The 21,041-nt window shown below is 41.2% G+C and overlaps 1 protein-coding gene across 2 annotated transcripts in view; it reads left to right on the top strand.

The window, feature by feature from the left end:
- Positions 1 to 12,749: 12,749 nt before the first annotated feature.
- PWP1 (PWP1 homolog, endonuclein) overlaps positions 12,750 to 21,041 on the top strand; it is a 30,265-nt gene continuing 21,973 nt past the window's right edge. Inside the window, exons 1-6 of one of the 2 annotated variants that reach the window (XM_061638965.1) lie at positions 12,750 to 12,956; positions 13,471 to 13,529; positions 14,522 to 14,691; positions 16,109 to 16,194; positions 18,188 to 18,284; positions 19,970 to 20,080. In XM_061638965.1, the coding sequence (XP_061494949.1) occupies positions 12,891 to 12,956; positions 13,471 to 13,529; positions 14,522 to 14,691; positions 16,109 to 16,194; positions 18,188 to 18,284; positions 19,970 to 20,080 (589 nt within the window). In that variant the 5' untranslated portion in view covers positions 12,750 to 12,890. Of the gene's footprint in view, positions 12,957 to 13,136; positions 13,272 to 13,470; positions 13,530 to 14,521; positions 14,692 to 16,108; positions 16,195 to 18,187; positions 18,285 to 19,969; positions 20,081 to 21,041 lie in introns of those variants that run through there. The other variant, XM_061638966.1, reaches the window with a different exon arrangement.

A 21,041-nucleotide genomic window follows, 5' to 3' on the forward strand; every position in this document is an offset into this window, starting at 1 on the left:
CTCTGTGTGTACACATATACAAAATCAAATAGAAATCTGATCTAATAGCTAAATACACGTGTGTAGATAAATTGGGGAAGCCGTAATCCTTCCTGGCTTTCATTCAGGTTCGTTTGCACAACAGCAGAACCTAAGATTTCCAGAGCTCTCAAGTCCTAGAACAGTGGTGGAGAACCTCTGGTCTCCCAGATGTTGTTGGACTACAATACCTATCATCCCCCAATACCTATCATCAGTCAAGAGATTAGGGGCACTTGCTCTGAATCACTCTAGCCTCCTATGGGAGGAAGGCCAGTATAGAAATACGATAATACTTAAAACCTTGCAATGTAATGATTAATTCACTAGATGAAATGGTGATTGGCAAGTGTGTTAATTTGGATTCCTGCCTTGAGCAGGGGGTTGGACTCGATGGCCTTATAGGCCCCTTCCAACTCTACAATTCTATGATTCTATGCATGGTTTGATCTACCAAGACCCTAGAGGTAGCCACCTCTGAGGTTCCATCTGTGCCATGGAGTCGTACCATTTCCTTGGACTAGCCACCTCCAAACACTTAAGTCTTGATTTTACTGTGCTTGCTTCAGTTCACCATGTAGTCTGATAGATAAGAGAGTTGGATTTGAATCTGAGAGACCTAGTTTTAAGTTTTGTCTTCTGCCATGAAGCCATTATGTTTCTTTGTACAAGGAACAATCTCAGTTTCCTGACATGGGAATAATAACATCCTACCTCACTAACTAGTATAACTTGTACATGTTTGGGGCATACCTAGTCTTGGACCTGTTGGTGTCTGAAATGCCACCCAAACAACTAACCCTTGGTCATGTGGAGGAACCACAGTATATGCACATGTGGTCCCATCTTGGTCTGGCAACATGGCCAGAGAAAGGGATTGGGTAATACACTACCAGGCAGCCATCTCTTGCTTGACAATTGAAGTTCTATGTGTATTATATAGTTGGGATCCTTTTGGTGAGTGTGCCATGAATCCAGATTAAAGTCTAAGATGGTGCAACATTAGAAGTGAAGACCAGTATATGTTCAGCTGCTACACACACACACACATCCCACTTATGCTTTAGTGTGGTTTTCTCTCTGGCCTAATGAGATGAAGAGTGCTTAGCAGTGAAGTGTGGGAGAAGCAGGCATGACTACAGTTGTGGCTCTTTGCTGTTACTAGATCTGTAGACCCTCCCGTCACCTAGGAGTGCCACAACTCCTTACTGCCTATTCTACTTATGGCAGGGGTGCCACAGGTTGGCCTTTCATGGTGTGTAATGGATGATCCTGAACTGTTGGACTCTTCTGCAGTCAACAAGGAGATGCTGCATTAGCCAAATGGCTGCTGGTGGCTCCTTCTGCCTCCCCCAAATACGACTTGTGAACACACACCAAGAGTGCTGTCCTGTTCTTTTAAAAAGTGCATAGACATTCTGGTGGTGATTAGACTAACTGAGTTCAAGGCTGCTGTTTAGATGACTTTTGGATGAGAGAGCACTGGATAACTCTTTTTGTTATAATCTGTTTATTTCCAAATTTATGGATAGAGCAGATGTGGCAGAGGTGCTGGAACAGTGGTAGAGCTTCTACCTTGCATGAAGAAGGTTCCAGGTTCAGTCCCCAGCATCTCCAATTAGAGCTGGGAAAGTCTCCTGTCTGAACTCCTGGAGAGAGCTGCTACCAGTCAGTGTAAACAGTACTGAATAGATGGACCAATGGTCTGACACAATAAGGCAGCTTTCTATGTTCCTAACAGACAGCTCTAGATTTGTACCAGCACGCGTCCCAAAGCATAGCATCCCTAAAAAACAAAACAAATAGATTGTCCCCAGAACACTGTTTACAACTTTGCCAACCGGTTCTGAGCTCAAAATGGTTGCTTTCAGCTGCCCTTTCTCTGAGCCCTTTGCTCAGACAGATCAAATCAGTTTTCCACCTTACTTCCACCCTAGCCAAGGTCATTTGCTGTACTTGTGGCCCATTGGTTAGCATCTGTTGTTAGAGATCCATCAAGCCACGCCAAAGCTAAAAGGAATAATGGGACAGCATGTCTTATGAACAGGCATCTCTTCCTCTATGTCGTAGAGTCGGTCTATGTGAACAGTATAGGCATATGATGGATGTTTTAAAACATGAAATTGAGTGTTCCAGTGAGACTGCCTCTCAACTCCAATTAGCTTGCCCTGATGTCAGGTGTTAAATAGCCATGATTCCCAAAAGATTTGCGCAACCCATACTCTGGATGAGAGGTTACTGTAAGGACAGGATATGGAGAAACCTATTGGTTCCAATCAGAAAGAGGGTGAGACAGAGGTGTATTTTATCACTCTATTTGTTTAATCTATATGCAGAACATACCATACAGAAAGCAGGATTGGACCAAGATGAAGGAGGTGTAAAAATTGGAGGGAGAAATATCAGTAATTTAAGATATGCAGATAATACCATGCAACTAGCAGAAACCAGTAATGATTTGAAATGAGTGCTGTTCAAAGTTAAAGAGGAAAGCACAGAAGCAGGACTACAGTTGAACGCTAAGAAGAATAAAGTAATGACAACAGAAGATTTATGTAACTTTAAAGTTGACAGTGAGGACATTGAACTTGTCAAGGACCTTGGCAGTCATTAACCAAAATGGAGACAATAGTCAAGAAATCAGAAGAAGGCTAGGACTGGGGAGGGCAGCTATGAGAGAACTAGAAAAGGTCCCAAAATGCAAAGATGTATCACTGAACACTAAAGTCAGGATCATTCAGACCATGGTATTCCCAATGTCTGTATATGGATGTGAAAGTTGGACAGTGAAAAAAGTAGGTAAGAGAAGAATGAATTCATTTGAAATGTGGTGTTGGAGGAGAGTTTTGCAGATACCATGGACCACGAAAAAGACAAATAATTGGGTGTTAAATTAAACCAGGACTATCATTAGAAGCTAAAATGATGAAACTGAGGTTATCATACTTTGGACACATAATGAGAAGATGTGATTCACTAGAAAAGACAATAATGATGGGAAAAACAGAAGGGAGTAGAAAAAGAGGAAGGCCAAACAAGAGATGGCTTGATTCCATAAAGGAAGCCACAGACCTGAACTTACAAGATCTGAACAGGGTGGTTCATGACAGATGCTCTTGGAGGTCACTGATTCATAGGGTCACCATAAGTCAAAATCGACTTGAAGACACATAACAACCCAAAAGATTTATCTTTGTGCAACTCTTAATATCCATAAATATTTAATATAAAGCTATAAATAGGAATTTTTATGATTTACATGAGACATGAGGATCAAGAAAGGTATTCGCATTCTAGGGAAATAGTGAATTCAGATTATGATTCAGAATTGTTCATAGCTGGGGCAGCTGAATTCCATCTAATCTGGGAAGCTAAGTGAGGCCAGGATCAGCTGGCACCTGGATAGGAGACTGCCTGGGAGTTGTTCATAGCATATGGGGAGAAGGTGTGTAGCTCAGTGGTAGAGCACATGCCTGCCTTATATGCGTGGCTCCTAGGTTCAGCCCCTGGCATCTCTAGTTAAAAGGATCAGGTAGGAAGTCCTTGGAAAAAGCTCTGACCGAGACAGAGAGGGGGAGGGAACCTCTTTCAGCTTGAGGGTTGCATTCAAACCTGGACAACCTTGTGGAGAGGGGGACTGCATTCTGACAGTGGGTGGTCCCAGAGATAAAAGTGAGTGGTGGAATTTTTTTAAAAAAGTATTTTACATAATACTATGGGATTTACTTATATTTTAGGGGGGAATATATGTAACAAACAGCTGGTATAGCACAGTGGGGAGGAGAGCCTGGCTGGGAGTCCAGAGTCTTTGAGTTCAAATCCCCGTTCGTGTCTCCTGGGTGTCGAGGGCCAGCTAAAGATCACCCACGGTGTGTGGCTCAGGGGTTACGTGCCCTGCCACCTGTGCAGCCGTGGGCAAGCTGCATAGTCCCAAGGAGCCCAGTTGCCCCCCAGCTGGCAGTTGCGGACAAGGAAGGGGCTGGCTTGTGCAGCTGTGGCAAGCTGAGCAGGCCCTAGCCAGCTAGGGAGGACTAGACTCAGAGGGAGGCAATAGTAAACCCCCTCTGAATACCGCTTACCATGAAATCCCTATTCATAGAATAGCCATAAGTCGGGATCGACTTGAAGGCAGTCCATTTCCATATGAAACATATATAAAATGTATGTGAAATACATAAGATGTACGTACAATATGTAAAATTTAAAGTGTAACCTTAGCAAAACTGAAAAGTGATGGAAGATCAAAATGATTGACAGGTGTTGTCACATGATGTCATGTGATTTGCAGCTGGGCCCTCGAAGGCCATTTGGAAGTGGCCTGGCAGGCTGAATTAAACCCACCACTACCCTAACACAGTCACTGCCAGTCAGAGTAGGCAGTAATGGGCCAGGTGAACCAATGGTTTGACTTAGTGTAAGGCAGCCTCATAAACCTTTGTTTTCACTTAGACATTGAGCAAATGACAATGAATATCTCCTGTTTTCAAACATAGCAAATCTAAATGAAAGATAATGTGATGCAGTCCAGTCACAGTCTTCTGCTGACACTAGTCAAAGGTTGAAGGTCTACATATAAACAATGGAAACTTGCCTTATACCGAGTCAGACCATTGGTCCATCTAACTTAATATTGTCTACATTGACTGGCAGTAGCTTAAGTTTTCTGTATTAAGGAAACAAGCATGCAAGGACAGCAGTCAATTTCTTTTACTCGCCTCTCGGAAGCTGAAAAGGAGGATAACGTACAAACCACCAGCACCCAGCATATGAATGTCAGTTTGTTAATGCTACCATTTTGACATTTGTTTGTATTGAACTGTATTTTTTAAACTGTCAAAACAAAGGGTTTTGTTTTCAGTGTAATATATTCAGTAGACAACATGGGACGAATCACATACGTTCAATCATGCAAATAGGTGATGATGTCTCAGGTTATTTTCTAAAGCTATTTTCTAAGAGCACGCCTTAGAATATTTCAAGGGCCTGCCTCCTTCTAGCTCAGTCTCTTAACCCCACCCCCCAATGAGATTAGGATCCATATCTTTGCCAAATGTAATTTTACAAATCTGTTTTGCATGTTGTATTAAACACACAGCAACGTCTGAGACAAGGAAGTTGTCATTTTAATTGTGTTACTCAAAGACGGGCTAATCTGATTTGCTCTTCAAGCGTAAAATCATTAGCTCTTTTCCTTGGAGCCAGCTCTACGTGACTTGATTGATCTAAAGCCAAGAAGCTGGTAGCAGGATAAGAGAACTGAGACAGGTTTAACTGAAACGATATAGTCATTAAAAGATGAATCCCACCTCCTATGCAGAACGTCCGATTAGTGGTTTAATTTGGAGGGGTACAGGGCTTATAGATGTTCAAAATGCATCACCATCACTTATAAACTGAAATTCACAGGTCTGTGTGAGTTCTCAGTGACAGTTAGAATCTGAAGTTCCAATTTGAAAGTGTTTGATGTGTCTTTGAGATGCCGTGATATGTTCTGGAACCCCACAAATTTCTGAGCCATAAAGCCTGTTCCTCTCTGCTGGCATTGATACATTAAAGGCCAGTTTGCACAACCTGCTGTCTTGAGATAATAGCCTTAAGCTCACATCAACCTCTTTTGCTTATAGATTCAAGGAGTAAACTGGAGTGCCAACAGTCCTGGCAAGATCAGAAGATTCTGATTTAACACTCTTTCATTGTGGAATTAGATGCCCTTGAAATATTATTTCAACAATGTGAGAGCTGAACAGCTGGTGTACAAGTTAATGAGTATTGCTCTTCAAAGTTTAAATGACCCAACCATGTGGTCTGCGGCTGAACTCATGGGTATTTCCCATGGGATCTGCGCACTCTTCTCCTGGTATGATGCTGATGGCATGATGCTGATTCTCTAGTCTGGATTGTGCAATTTTTATTTATTTATATTTATTATTTGATTTATATCCCGCCCTTCCTCCCAGCAGGAGCCCAGGGTGGCAATCAGCTATTTGGTTGGATTGTTTAAACACTAGTTATGGGTTAATGTTAAAAGAGGCTCCTTTAAACACAAAACTTATTTATCCCATCCTTTCTTGCCCTAAAACCTCCTGCAGTAGTTTCTGACCTTTCTGATCTGCATTTGGTTTTTCTACTTCTTCTTACAGTGTGAAGCATGGCCTGTGTTTCCCTGGATATTTTGAGGAGCAACTACTCTGCTCTCCCAAGGGCAAGGAACAGGATGTGTTTCCCGCATCCCACAAATATTCTATGGTGTCCTACCCTTTTGCCTTACTTGCTATAGTGTTTTATTCATGGCTGTTTCGAGACCCAGTTTCACTTTATGTTGTGCATCAACACATGACCTGTATGTTTAGAGTTCTATGTGTAAAGATTTTTTGTCGTATTGGAGCAGTGTTAGTGATCTCATAGCTAGGCTTGCCCATAGGCCACTAATATGATGGGTCCAAACAATAAAACTATATCCTAGCAAGTATTGGAATCTGAGAAGCCAATACGCATCAGAGCCAACCCCCCAAAAGGACAGATGTTGCTTATTCTAGCCCTGGATCTATTAGCCCCAGATTCTGCTGCCCTGGGTTCCTACTGGAAGGAAGGGTGGGATATAAATCTAATAAATAGTAAATAAAAATTCTGTTCATGATGTGCCCTATGCTGTAGTGATGAGACATTCCTTAACTTGGGGCACTACCAGTCAACAATATTAAAGAAATGGTAATTTGTGGATATAGCCTGTGGTGACATGATGCTGTTTGATCAGAGGAAGGCTGAAGAATGCTATATAAGAGGTTGAGTCACAACTGTAGAATTCCTGTTGTCTATATTTATGGAGCCCAAAACATTACATGGTGATAGCAGTGGGAATTTTGAACCCACACAAACATTTCAGATCCTATGTGGTGTAGTGGTTAAGGTGCTGGACTATGACCTGGGAGACCAGGGTTCGAATCCCCACACACCCACGAAGCTCATTGGGTGACTTTGGACCAGTCACTGCCTCTCGGCCTCAGAGGGAGGCAATGGTAAACCCCCTCTGAATACCGCTTACCATGAAAACCCCATTCACAGGGTCGCCATAAGTCGGAATCGACTTGAAGGCAGTAATTTACATTTAAGGCTTCACTGATTGGTTCTGTCTCCTTGCCTGCCTTGACTGATTTCCCTGGGCCCACCTCAGCTCCAGCTCCTAGACCTGTCCAGGAGGCCAGTGTTGTTGAGTGAACCCTACCCATGGCTTGATGGAGATGATTAAGGGTACAAACTTTGGCTATGTGCCCAGGATTTTTTCCAAGTTGGAAACATCAGTGTTCAGGCCACAGGCTATTAAAATTCATAGAAAACACTGTCGCAAAGAAGAAAATGGAAAACATCAGGAAGTTCCTGTATATGCCTTACAAATCCAAATTATACCTCTTTTGAAAGAGATCCTTCTTGATTCATGATGTGGTTGCCGTTTTTCCTGTACTATTCTTATCAAATCAGGACACCTAGCAATGTGTGTATGTATTTGTGTGTAAGTTATTAAAATGCACAAACAATGGCATTTGAAGTGTTCAGTCATATTAGCATATTAGGAGACTGCAGATTTGTTTATCTGGTCCATCTACTAATTAGCATTTAGATTAATATATGGAAGGTATATTTCACCTATGGCAAGAGAGCATGAAAATGACACTTGATCTAGTGTTTTGTTTTTTAAGGGACCCACTAAGGTCCTATCTTACTTGTCTTACACCAGGGTCAAGATTTCATTTAGCAAGATTTGGTGTGTAACATTCACAGTCAGTGAGGTTCTGAATGCACACACATCGATTAATTTCAATAAAATCAATTCCTTCCTACAAAAAATAGGTTTTGTGCCAATTCAGTTTGCATACATTTGCAAGTTAGTTGAGTGGCATTAAAGGGGACTGTAGTTCATTTGACCCAGTCTACTATATACTATGAGTGATATCTATGACTTTTGTTGTTTCATAAGGATTGCACTGGTAGGTAGGCCAACAGAAGGCTGTTATTTGTGTTCTGTGAATGGGCTTGCAGCACCAACAAGCTAAGCATCTATAGCTGGTCTAAAGCTACATTAGCCCTGCCTGTTTCAACTGCCGGCACTCTGGTTTAACTGCTGTGTGGTCATGGCTATACCGACTTTGCAATAAAAATAAGGTAAAGAACATTCTTTGGAACGTACCAGGGTAAATAAAATAGTAAAACATGTTGCATCTTGATTTTTTTAAAAAAAGAAAGAAGCTTGTTTGTATATATTTATATGTATATTTAAACATCAGAGGATACACATACTAGTCATCCTCTATTTGTACTGGATTAGTTTGGAGATGGTGCTGTGCACTACTGCATTAAAGGCATCCAGGGTTGTGGTTCTAAAGCTGTAGTTTTCAACTTTTCTACCTTTAGGGAAACCTTTTTACATCAGCTGATGTACTGAGGAGCTCCTGATCATCTATCACTGGCCTGATTTGTACATAATGCTATTGTTTGTTTCACCACAAGTTGTCCCACAGACTATCAAACAAATCATGGCTTGTTTCGCCAAAGCTCAACTTCCAACTGATCTTGTCTTTGCAGCTTGGTGTTAGGGATGGGGAAGGGGATAAACACGGTTAAGGTAGGGGGGTTGGTTCGCACTAGGGATGGGTGAGAATTTCAATTCAGTTTGCACTTCAAGCAGAATTTATCAAATTCACAATTTCTGAAACAATATGAGAAACGAAACACAGCCGTCCTTCAAAATTTGCATTTATTAGAATTTTGGGATGCAGTTCATCCACTCAACATTTTCATTATTGCATACATTAAGGAAAAGTGTGCATAAAAATGAATACATGAGTGAAAATAACATGCAAAAAGGCATGAAATGATGAGAAATGATTTGCAAAAATGTGTACCTTTGTCAAAACTGCCTACAAAAATGTGTTTATTTGGAGAAATTCGCACTAAAATGGTGGAGAATTTTCATGAGGATTTTTTTTTAAAAGAAACTGCAGATTGCTGTAGAAATGTAGAGAACTGAATTTAACATTGGAAAATGAGAAACTGAGAGAACCAAAATAGATCTTGCCATCCCTAGTTTGCACATAACACCAAGCCATATTTAAAACAAGCCAAGGTTCATAAGCCAACAACAAACCATGGCTTCAGACTCTGGTTTATTGGTAATAAACAAGGGCAAGGTTCAGACGATCAAACAAGCCATGGTTTAATAAGCTAGTTTAATAAACAATGACTTAGTGTTATGTGTGAACTAGGCAATTCTTCCAGAGAATTTGGGGACATTTTTAGGGCATATGCTACGTTATGTTGAAGTGACTCACTTCCCATCAGCTGAGAGTGTCCCCTAGAACACAGCCAACACTCCCCTGCAACTCCAGATTGCTAGGGGGAGAGGGGGAGCTACAGTGGTGGGCAACCTTTAGGTAAGCTGCTTTGCCATAACTCTGCTTATCAGGGATTCCTTGCTGACAAGATCAGATACGGTGGACAAGTTTTACCTGAAAGCTTGCCCACCACTATAAGGTGCTACAGTTTCCAGGAACAAAGTTTGAAAACCATTATTTAAAAGGTGTTAGAACCTGAGTAGACTGTGCTTGGGATCAAGCAGAAAGACAATGTACATGGCAAGCTCTCACTTCAAACGATCAAAGGACTATGGATCAGAATCAATATTGGCTTTGGAGGTGGACACTTGTGTTGCTAACTCCTGCCCGAACTTCCAGCCAATGATTAAGTGCCTCACTTACAGGGATGTAAGGTAGAAATCTCAAAGAGTTTATACTGGTGGTCTTTATCAGTAGTAAATACTCCAAATCTTATTTTTGGACTTCACTTTAATAAGGATCCCATAGGGTGGGGTGGGGTGGGGTGGGAGTAATGCCAGAACACAGAAGAGACCACAAAAACAGCAACAAAAATACAAGTGTATATATATATATTTATCTATAGCCTAATGTTTCTGTATTTGAATGGTTTTGGCAATGTTAACAAGTGATTGTTCCTATTGCATTTACTGTTCTGAAATTCTTTGCATGATTTCTGGCATAAAATTCTTTAATAAGAAATATCTATATCTATATACATATATCTATATATATTGTTAGCCTGCAAAACTTTCTTGTCAGATCAGCCATGTTTTGTGGAAATTGTATATTTCTGTTGTGAGCAGCATTGGAATTTGACCTTGAATTAGTTGTTGGCATTAAAATGTTTTTATGGATAATAAACTTGTCACAGTGTGCTGGAGCATGCAGAAAGCCACACTCAGCAAACATTATCTTTACAATTTCACAAAGAAAAAGAGAGAGGCAAAACCCACAGTGGTCAGACATATAGCTGTTTATAATATTTTGCAGACTTAGGGAGCAATCCTAGAGTTCCAGGGAGGGCAACTGAGAGGTCCTTGGATGCTGAGACTTCCCTCTTCACCACCAGAGGTCTTGTCACAGCCACAAAAAGTTCCATTGCTGTTCCACCAGTTCTGGGCCTGAAAACTGGGTTCCTTGACATCTCCCCCTTGCCCCAAAATTAATGTAGTTATATACCTAGAGATTACATAGGGAGAAGGAACTGCTGCTTCCTGCCATGGTCTCTGCAAGCCAGCAATGATTTGGCAGTAGATACTCTATGGAAACACACATGTAGGAAATCTCCTGTTTCACATGTATTGGAGTTTGGTATAGGGGCAGAGTACATAAATCACTAGTTTGGCAAAACTGGTGGTTGAAACAATAAAGAAACTTAAGGGTTATTACTGCTGGGAAATAAGGTCATTCTAACTAGAGGCATACATGTGGCCATTATAGAGCCATAAGGCTAGCACTCACATACATCCGATTCTTATCTAACTAGCTAGAGAAGGAAGGAATGAAAGAAGGAAGGAAAGCCTGAGTGAGAAAACCCAAGAAGTTGTTACTAAAGAAGAAATCAATGAGGGAATAATTGTCTGTCTATTGGCCCCTCCGCCCCCCTCCCCACGGTTCAAGTTACTTGTTACAAGCATTGGTGCTTTACTCCCAGCAACATGTAGTCTGCCCCTCAGTAAGTCTCCGCTCTGAGTAAACACGCTTAGGATTGGGCTGTTGAAGTGGCACATCTTTGAATGTTTACTTGGGAATAAGTTGTACTGATTTCAGCTAACATGATTTGCCTTAGAATATTGGAATTTTCACAAACAAGGGTAAGTATGTCTTTTGAAGCCCAATCCTGCACATGCTTATTCAAAAACCCACTGTAGTGCATCCAATGGAACTAATTTCTGAAATAAGCAGATAGGATTGCCCAATTAAGCAATCCTATGTAAGCCCTATGAAATGCTATGGGCTCACTATTGCATAAAATTCTTTGGGTTGTGCATATCTGGAATGCACTGTGGATAAAAGCCCTATTCAGATGTTTGGGAACTGCATAAAGAGTGAAGAGGGATTGTGTCTGCTGTTCTCAGTCTCAAGTGGCATGCACTTATCCTACACAGACAAACATTTAAAAAATGCATGACCGTTACAAAAATAAAAATACATTAAAATACACAAAAGGAGGAAAGCACAAGGAGGAGGCCACCCCGCTTCATTGTGCAAGGTGTTCCACAATATGTTAGTCTACAAGCCTCTTTGTTTTTGCTGCAACTGACAAACAAGGCTATTCTTTTTGGAAGGTGAGACACTTTGTTGCTTTTTCTGCAACAGATGTTTATTTAAAAGATTTCAAGTCTGTTTTTCAAGGTAAAACCCCCACAAAGTATTTATAACATACTTTAAAATACAGAGTAAAGTATCAGTCCATAAACAATATTTAATACATAAACAGTTAACAATAAAAAATAAGATAGCAGCAGTTAAAACCTCAAGTTAAAAGAACAGTAAGTAACCAAGTAAATCTTTAAAATCTAGAGGCTATACATTGAGGGAGCCATACATACTTCTCAAGGAAATGTTATTCCAATGATGTAGGGCTACATACGGTTCCAAACTTACATTGTTTCCAAGTTATCTTAAAACACGGAGAAGCTATGATGGGGGAAAGGCACCTGTTAAATTTCTGCCTGTCTTTCAATTGTGTTAGACAAAGCCTCTAGTAGCGCACGGCAACCTTAGACGAGTGTCTCGCGGATCCATTAAACGACGGTCACCACAGTACGGATGGGTGAACCATCAGGAACAGAAGTAGTCATGAAAGAAATATCAGCCATGACAAAAGATGACATATACACAGGAGAAGCTAGGAGAGCTTCTCCGCTCTGCAGTAAGTCCTGTTGAGTTCTATACGACTTACTTTCAAGTAATTGCGCAAGACAGGTAAGGGACGGGGAACTTGTAGTCCTGCAGATGTTGCCGCACTACAGCTCCCAACATTCCAGATCCATTGGCCACGCTGGGGTGTGTGTGATGGGAATTGGAGTCCAACAAACATGTATTAGGCGCTTACAAGTTTCCTTCCCCGCTCTCAACATCATCTCACGCAATGAAAGAAGAGAGTGACGCAGCGACAGCCCGTAGCCTATCAGCAACGGCTCTCCTGTCTCCAGAGCTCTACAGGTGGCCTTGCAGAGTAGGAGGAGCCACTACCAAACCCCCCCCCTCCTTCTGAGAGATAGCACGACGTGAGGGGCTGGGGAGAAGGAGCGTCTTGTTCCGGCTGGAAGAGCGAGTTCTCGGCCCGCGCTGATGACGTCACGCACCCCAGTTGCTACTAGGCCTCTCCCCCTGAGCTGCGATAGGTTGTGCTCCTGCAGTAATCATGGAAACGTCAGTAGGTGATAGGACGAGGGCGGAAGGGTTGAGTAGCCCCTTTCCGGAAGAAACTTACACGTGTCTGAGCGAACGAAGCTTCCTACAAGGTCTGTTGCCTTCGGCCTCTCGCCAGCTGGAACCATGAGTTGTCCAGTGACCTGCGTTGCTTGGGTTCCTCGGGGCGCTGCTAAGGAAACACCCGATAAGGTGAGTGTATCAGTCTGTGACAAAGGTCCTCCCCCCCGTTCTTTCTCCGTTGGTCCCTTTAAGTGGAATCAACAAGTGGCTTTCACTGATGATACCAATAACCTCTCGGCATCTCCCTGTTATTCAAAAAGGAACCGTGGCGCACTTCGTTTTAGGTCTGCAACTTAGTAAACAAACTTTTCAGTTCGGAAGAACTGGCAAGAATATTTGTTGTTTCAGAGGACTACAATTTCATCTTGTCTACATAATGCCTCTCGTTGTTGGAAATATTGATCTAGGGTTACTATAAGGCTGCTCTGTGTTGTTAATGACCAGGTTTTATTTGCTTTCAATGACTTATTCTGTAGGGCTGAGTAAAAACGTCACTTTAAAAAAAAGCTGTCAAGGATGCTACTGTCTCTTAGACTAGGCTGATAAAACGTCTTTCCAAACCTTTTCAAATGTCCCTGTTTAAAATTCAACTTACCAGATGTGATTCGATTATAATTCTGTATTCTGCTTGCCTACTTCTCAGGTTCAGCTTGACAGGGAAGAATTGAAGCTCTTAGTCTCTGAAGCCAAGGAGAGACTGCAGTAAGTCTTAGCTATCTCAGCACAAATTAGGGGAAAGTTAACATAATATAAGTCATATCTATATGAAGCATTTCCAAAACCTGATGTTTTTAATGCTAGATAAATTAGTCAAAGCAAACTGTAGTTTTGTCACATTCCAATGCCTGTCAGACTGGGTTCAGTGGTCTAGAAGTATAAGAGTTGTGTAAATGAAAGAATAGCTTCTTGGAGTTTATTTCCAAGTTTGGTCAGTGTCACACATTTGCTGAAACAAATTCAGTAATAATAGCCTTGGAATATTCTATTTCATGGGTTACATTTTTGTAATTGTTTTCTGCAGTACACCTCTCAGCCTAGAACAGCAAAAATAATATTGTGTCCTGCTGATTACTGGGTTACTGATTCAGTTTAGGCACACACAGGTTCTTTCATGTTAAGAGGAGAGTAAAAGCTGCAGCCTTGCTGCTGTGATTTTTATTTATTTAACAAATTTTCTATAGATTGCAACAAAGCCACTAAGTGGTTTACAATAAATATTAAAATTATCATTAAAAACATTTAAAAGACAATTAAAGCCAGAAGCAACTAAAAAGATTAAAACACATCAAGGTCTATGTGGATAGGCTTGCCTAAACAAAAATATTTTGAGCAGGTGCTGAAAAGAATACAGCAAAGGTGCCTGCCTGATGTCAACAAGCAGGGAGTTCCAAAGTGTAGGTGCTGCCACACTGCAAGAATGTGTTTTAGTGTGTTTGCCATGAAGATTGCTGCTGGCAGTCAGTGCCGATTCACTGGGTGAACCAGCAAGAAGCAGGTGTGAGAAAACGGAATCCTTTCATATGCATGTTTACTTGTGAGAACATCGCACACCAGAAGTGTGCTTAGGATAACACAGTCAGTGGAAAAGAAATGTTATGGCATTGTGTTAGTGACTAAAGAGCAAGTGATGACATTTTAGTGCCATTTGGTTGTGTAAAGTTAGTGAAACCATGTAAACTTTTTCTTACATAAAGAGCAGATGCTGGTGATGATGATGAGCAGGAAGAGGCTTCAGGAGACAATATGGATGTTGCTCATGCATCTACCTCTGCTCCCAAAGTTGAATACCATGAGGAGGCTGAAAAGCTGGATGACGATGAACTAGCGGAATACAACTTGGATAATTATGATGAGGAAAATACAGGTAAGAACATAAGAAGAGCCTGCTGGATCAGGCCAGTGGCCCATCTAGTCCAGCATCCTGTTCTCACAGTGGCCAACCAGGTGCCTGGGGGAAGCCCGCAAGCAGGACCCGAGTGCAAGAACACTCTCCCCTCCTGAGGCTTCCGGCAACTGGTTTTCAGAAGCATACTGCCTCTGACTAGGGTGACAGAGCACAGCCATCATGGCTAGTAGCCATTGATAGCCCTGTCCTCCATGAATTTGTCTAAATTCATGGAGGAGAGGCCAGGTAACATTATTCTTGTTTCTTTGTTACCCATCATCCATGGACAAGTTCTCATATGTGTTTGCTCTGAGGCCTGAGATATCGACTTAAATGGCTAGTGGAAAATGAATGGAGTTGAGAAAATTGCTAAAATTAGTGATCAGTACTTTTATGGAGTCAAGGGGAAAGGATTTGAATGTTTTATGGGAAAGGAGCTTCATTTGGCTTTCAGCTGTTTTGATGATTTTTTGGGGATTCATAGGGCTAAGAAGGTCAGAAAGGGCATCAAAGACAGGATCCTCCATCTTAGGAGAGGAACTGCCATGTACTTAGCCCCAGAATCCAGAGACTAAGTAGGCAATTGTATACACCTTCTCCGGTGGGATTTGTTTCTGTGTAGACATGTATAGGATTACAGTGTGAACAAGTAGTGCTAGGCAAAACCTGTCTGTGGAATTACTTCCTTCATGTGACTCTTGCATTTGAGCTTCATATCTGGTTGGCTTCTATGAGAAACAAATGGCTGGACTACATGAGCCCTTGTCTGATCTCTTCTTATTGTTTGGGAGAGGGCACTTATCACTAAACCTGATAATTAATTTGGCCCTGACTGTGAAGCAAAACGTCATCCACCAAGTCTCCCAAAGCAACCCCACTTTTAGAGGATGAGGGAAAATTCTAATAGAAGGTGAAAAGAGAGCTACTAGTACTGAGGTAGCAGAAGAAAAGTAATTGGGTATCCTCATCAATTTCTTCAATTCTGTCTTGAGCTTAGTGATGCTCTGTGCTCCAACACTTTTTTTTTTTTTTTTTGGTAGAGAGATTTCCCTCTAAGAGTTGGGTATTCTCTCATGGTAGATATATTTCAGTAAGTTTCTCACTGATTTCCAGTTTCTAAAATGTTCTGGTGATAAGGAGTTGTGCTTTTTACCAAAGTATTGTGGTGGTTTTTTAAAGGTGGTCACAGGTCCAAAAAAACTTCTGTCCTGATTATATGCATTTTATGACAAGTCACGCAGCATTTCATTGTTCGCTCTTGCACTTCAAAGTGATGCATTTTGGCTAATAAATGTACTAAGGAAACGTGCATGGTGGCTTGCTAAAATTTCACGATTGTGTAATTTTGGTTTATCAAGCACGTCCATTGTATGAAACTGTGAATGTTCTTTTATAGGTGCTGAGAGTCTTGGAGACACCCTAGCAGGACTTACAGTATATGGAAGCAATGAAAATGATCCTTACATTGTTATTAAAGATACTGTGAGTATTAAACGTGGCGCTGCTAAGCAAAAGTGGAGGGAAAGCCTTCCAAGCTCCTCCTAGCTGTGTGATCTGTTCACATTGTGCTAAGCTATGGTAACTTTAGGGTGATGTTTAAATGTACACTTGCGTTTTGGGTTTGGGGTTGTTTTTCTATATGGTTTATTTGTGTAACCAATGTTCCCTGTTAACATAAATATTTAAATTTGTAAAGATTTGTTTTGACTGATTGGTATTTTTCTCAGTGGACAAACTGAGATTCACCCTTTAGACTACATGCTAGATGAAGTACTTTATAACCGTTGTTCCTTCTGCCTGCTTGCAACCCATTTATGACCATTACATTGGGGCAGCTTATGTGGGCCATTTTTCAAATACTTTGATGAAAGGCTGCTTAATGTGATAATTGCAACTGTTCACTGCAAACTTTTTTCATTTACAATTATAGCTTTATTTGGAGCTCTCAAGACAGCTTTCTGACATGGCCCTATATTTCTCACTTTAATTTCTATACTGTGTTGAATATAGGTTAAATTGACCTGAGTTGATGTTGGTGGGAGGATGGCCTTGTCTCTGGTTGTGGAGTTATAGCGATGGCCTCTGGTCCCTTTCAATGCTGTTTCTTTTTTTAATCTGACTGCACTTGTATGTATACCTACTTGAGACTATGCATAGGTTGGGACTGTATGAGTTTTCTCTGATGACATTCTTTCATCAAAGGGAGCTATTTCAACAAGTGGTTTATCTGTTGCTTATTACCCTTTTTGGTAGTGCTATTCTTAAAGGTTTGGCTCTATAATGACCAAATTTGTGTATAATCAGAATATATAGTTATTCTTGTTATGTATTTCTCTCTTGCTATAGTTGTCATACGCCTATTCCAGAGGTTTCAGTTTTGAACACTGACATCCCCAGTTCCTCCTCCTAATCTTCATGCTCAGTGCTATTTTTGAATGTTTAGGCTGTAATTCTAACGCTACTTACTTGGAAGCAAACCCCGTTGAATTCAGTAGAACTTATTTCTGAGAAGCCATAGTTAGGATTGTGCTGTTATTTACCCCTTCATGTTTTGAATCTTGATCTCTGTACTTGTAAAAGCATACGCTGGGATTCAAAGAACCAAGCTACTAGTTCTCTACACTCTTTAAGTGTACAGAAATTCTTTTGAAACAGCAGGGAGTTTCAAAAGTAAGTTATTGTGTCAGGGAGAGCTCTTCTTCAAAGAAGAAAACTTAAAAAAAAAACCTACTGGGCATTCCCAAGCTTTTGAATGCACCTAAATTCTCTCTTTTGATTCTGGCTATTGTGTAGAGCAGAAGGGGGGAACTTTTTTGGCTTCAGGTGCCAGACCTTTATCTGGCCCCCACCCCACAGGCCAACTTTGATAGGTGGGTGAGGTAGCCAGCCTGTCAGTCACATGATGTCATTATGCTATTACATGATTGATAGATGGCTTGTCCCATCCACCTGTCCAAATCCCTTACACAGAGCAAAGGGCCTTGCCAGCGCTGCTCTTTGAAGTGGCTCTGCTTTCAGCTTCCTGTTTCAGAGGTTGAAAGGAGCAGCACAAAGCAGCTTGTAAAGGGGCCTTGCATGCTGCTTCATTCCCACTACTTCTTTCAGCTTCTGATTTCGGAGGTTGAAAGGAGCAGTATGGGATACGTTCAAAGAATGGTGCCTTGAGCAAGGTGTGTTTCTACCTGCTTGACCAAGGTGCATGCCTGTTCCTTTGCTCGAGCAAATCAGGAGCCCACTTTAAGCTCCTGATTGTTCCTTTTGAAGCTCTGCCCTTATGCACCCTTCTCCTGATATTTTGTATGATGTCAGATGTAGGGTGGGTTGGCATGGCTTCCCTAAAATGGCATCATGGGCTAAATGGGAAGGCCTGGCAGGTTGAGTTTGGCCCACGGGGTGGAGGTTCCCCATCCATGGTGTACAGCAATGCTATAATACTACTACTCTTTGGTTCAGTTTTGATCTTGTTCTCTTTTAGGAGCAATATGAGCATGAAGACTTTCTGATCAAGCCCAGTGACAACTTTATTGTATGTGGCAGAGTTGATAAGGACCATTGCAGTCTAGAGGTTTACGGTGAGTAGGCCCTTCTTGCTTTTGAAACAGCACTAGAAAATTATCTGGAATGGTCAACTATTTCTTTCAGTTATAGTTTCCATCATTTCAAACTAGTTGCCTTCCCACTTGAATTTATCCTGTCTTTAAAGAAGACTGTAATATATGTGGTATAAATATTTATTGATTGATTTATATACTGCTTAATGCCAAAATAGACTTCTAAGCCATTTACAAATATAAAACCAGTTACACAAACATTAGAACATAAACATCCATAAATAAAATAATACTTTCCTGACAACTTTTTGTTTTTACATTTTATGTAATGTATATTAACCAACAGAAATTGTTGTTATATGCCTTCAAGTCGATTATGACTTATGGTGACAAATAGGTAACAATAGGTACATTATGCTCTGCACTACTTATGGCTGTTTCTGTTTAAGGATCTCTGGAGATATTTTTTAAAAGCTACATGTCTCTGGGTCACCCAGAGGCAAGCAATATTCTCTTCACTCCTGAACTCCAGTTAGTGTATGTATTGTCCCCAATGTTTCTCCAAATTTGTTTTGGAAACCTTGCAGTTTTTAGCGTTGTCATCTACTATAAAGCTGTGAGCTACTTTTTATATTAAAAGTTTACTATTTGTCCTTCTACAATACTTTATTTTCATAGCACATATTGAGCTTGCCCTATTATGTGTGTTTCTTAAGTAAGCTGGGGCATAGGCTCTGTAGAACATTTGACTTTTACAGTTACAGGAGGAGTGGGGAACCTTTTTGGCCCAGCAGGTCAGATCACTATCTGTCCCCAACCCTGCGGGCCAACTTTAACAGGTGGGGATTGGCAGATGGCATTATGACATCAAGACAATTAACAGGCGGGTTGTCCTTCCTACTAGGAGATTGTGGAGCAACCATCCACAGTGATGCAGGTGTCTCTTCAGGAAGCTCTGGTACCCATAGCCACATGGGACAGACTATGGAGTGGATCCATTTCCTCTCTGTAGCTGCAGTTGCCAGAGGACTCTGCCTCTGAGGAATCCTGGCCCATGCACATGACATGACTGATGGGTAGTCTTTCACCTTTGCTGACACTGTTTGCCCAACAGGTTTCTTGTTTGGGTGGCTAAACCTGTTAAATGTAGAAATACATCTGATGTGACTTTATTTATTTATTTATTTATTAAATTTATATACCACCCCATAGCTGAAGCTAAGTTTTGTTAACGTTGATAACCTAAAGGAGCTTGCACAACTTTATGTCCCAGCAACCTGAGCACAACCCACCAACTGCACTTGGAGACTTGTGAGAAACTGGATAAGCCTTCAGTTTTTGCTTTCTGTCTGGAACTGCAGAAGTATGGGACTTGGCAGGCTGCAGTACATAGCTTTCAGGCTTGGTTGGTCATTAGTTGTGCAGGCCTGACCTAAAGTAATTATACTGTGGTGCTAAAGGATCTTGGAAAGTGCCTTCACATATTTCAGATTTGGTGGTTGTAATTCTTGGTGCACATTAGCATAATTGCATACTTGCTTCACATTCAACGGTATGCTTTGTTCACCAGTCATCTTTTTCTTTTTTGACATGAGGGGGGAAATTGCTTATTCAGCATGTTTTATACACTGCTTAATTAAAAAAATCTCTTAAGTGGTATTCATATAAAATAATTTGTACAAATTACAAAAATGTAATTTTTACAGTTTATAACCATGAAGAGGACTCCTTTTACATTCACCATGATCTCCTTTTATCAGCATACCCTTTAAGTGCAGAATGGCTGAACTTTGATCCTAATCCTGAGGATTCTGCAGGTAAATTAATTGCAAGATGGTTTTTAAAAATAAATTTTGGATTGGTGCTTTCTGGATGGTAATTTTGGCAAATCTGACAAGTACTCTTCCCCTGCCTCCCCCTTCTCTCCTCCTTCCCATTTTGTTTTAAAAGGATGATGGCTGAGGAATTGTATTTACGTCAGTATGTGTTCTAAAACCAATAAGAACATTGCAAAATAAAAACAACAAAATACTGAAGGGCACACTACAAAACTAATCTCAGACATGTTAAACACCTCTTCACTTCCAAAAGTTGGGTGAAAGAGGTACATCTTCACCATCTAAAAAGAGGATAATGTTGAATTGAGAGACTTTTCAGTGGGAAGCTCATTCCAAAGTCTTGGAGCTGCCACTGAGAGAGTCATACTTTGGCTCCCTGCGCTGCTCATCTTGTCCCTCATCAGGGTCACTTGAAAGGCCTTGTTGGCTCTGGACAGGTGGATATGGGGGAAGGTGTTCTCTCAAATATTTGGATCCCAGGCCATTCAGGGCTTTAAATGTCAACCTTGAATCACGTTCAGAAGATGACTGGTAACCAGTGTAGTTGTTTTAAAATGGGAGTAGTGTGCGAGTAGCCTTCTGTTCCCACAAAGTGCTGAGGTTACTGTGTTTTGCACTAGTTGCAATTTCTGAACAATCTTCAAGGGCAGCCCCACATAAACCGCATTTGAGTAGTCCAGGGGTAGGGAAACCTTTTGGCCCGTGGGCCAGATGTTTATCTTCTCTCTTCCCCCCCTTCCCCTGGCCATCTTTTATCTTGCATAAGCTGCCAACGGCTGCTGCTTTTGTTCTAAGAAGTTAGGGTAATCCCTTCAAGTAGCCTTTAAATGTGCGCACTTGCATGCATGTACACTTTAAATTTCTATTGAGAGCTAGTGTGCTGGATATGGATGTAGGAAGCATAGGTGCAAATTCCCAATGGCCTTGCTGAGTGTCTTTC

The sequence above is a fragment of the Rhineura floridana genome, chromosome 8 (genome assembly GCF_030035675.1).
Source record: "Rhineura floridana isolate rRhiFlo1 chromosome 8, rRhiFlo1.hap2, whole genome shotgun sequence".
In the NCBI taxonomy this organism is placed as follows: domain Eukaryota; kingdom Metazoa; phylum Chordata; class Lepidosauria; order Squamata; family Rhineuridae; genus Rhineura; species Rhineura floridana.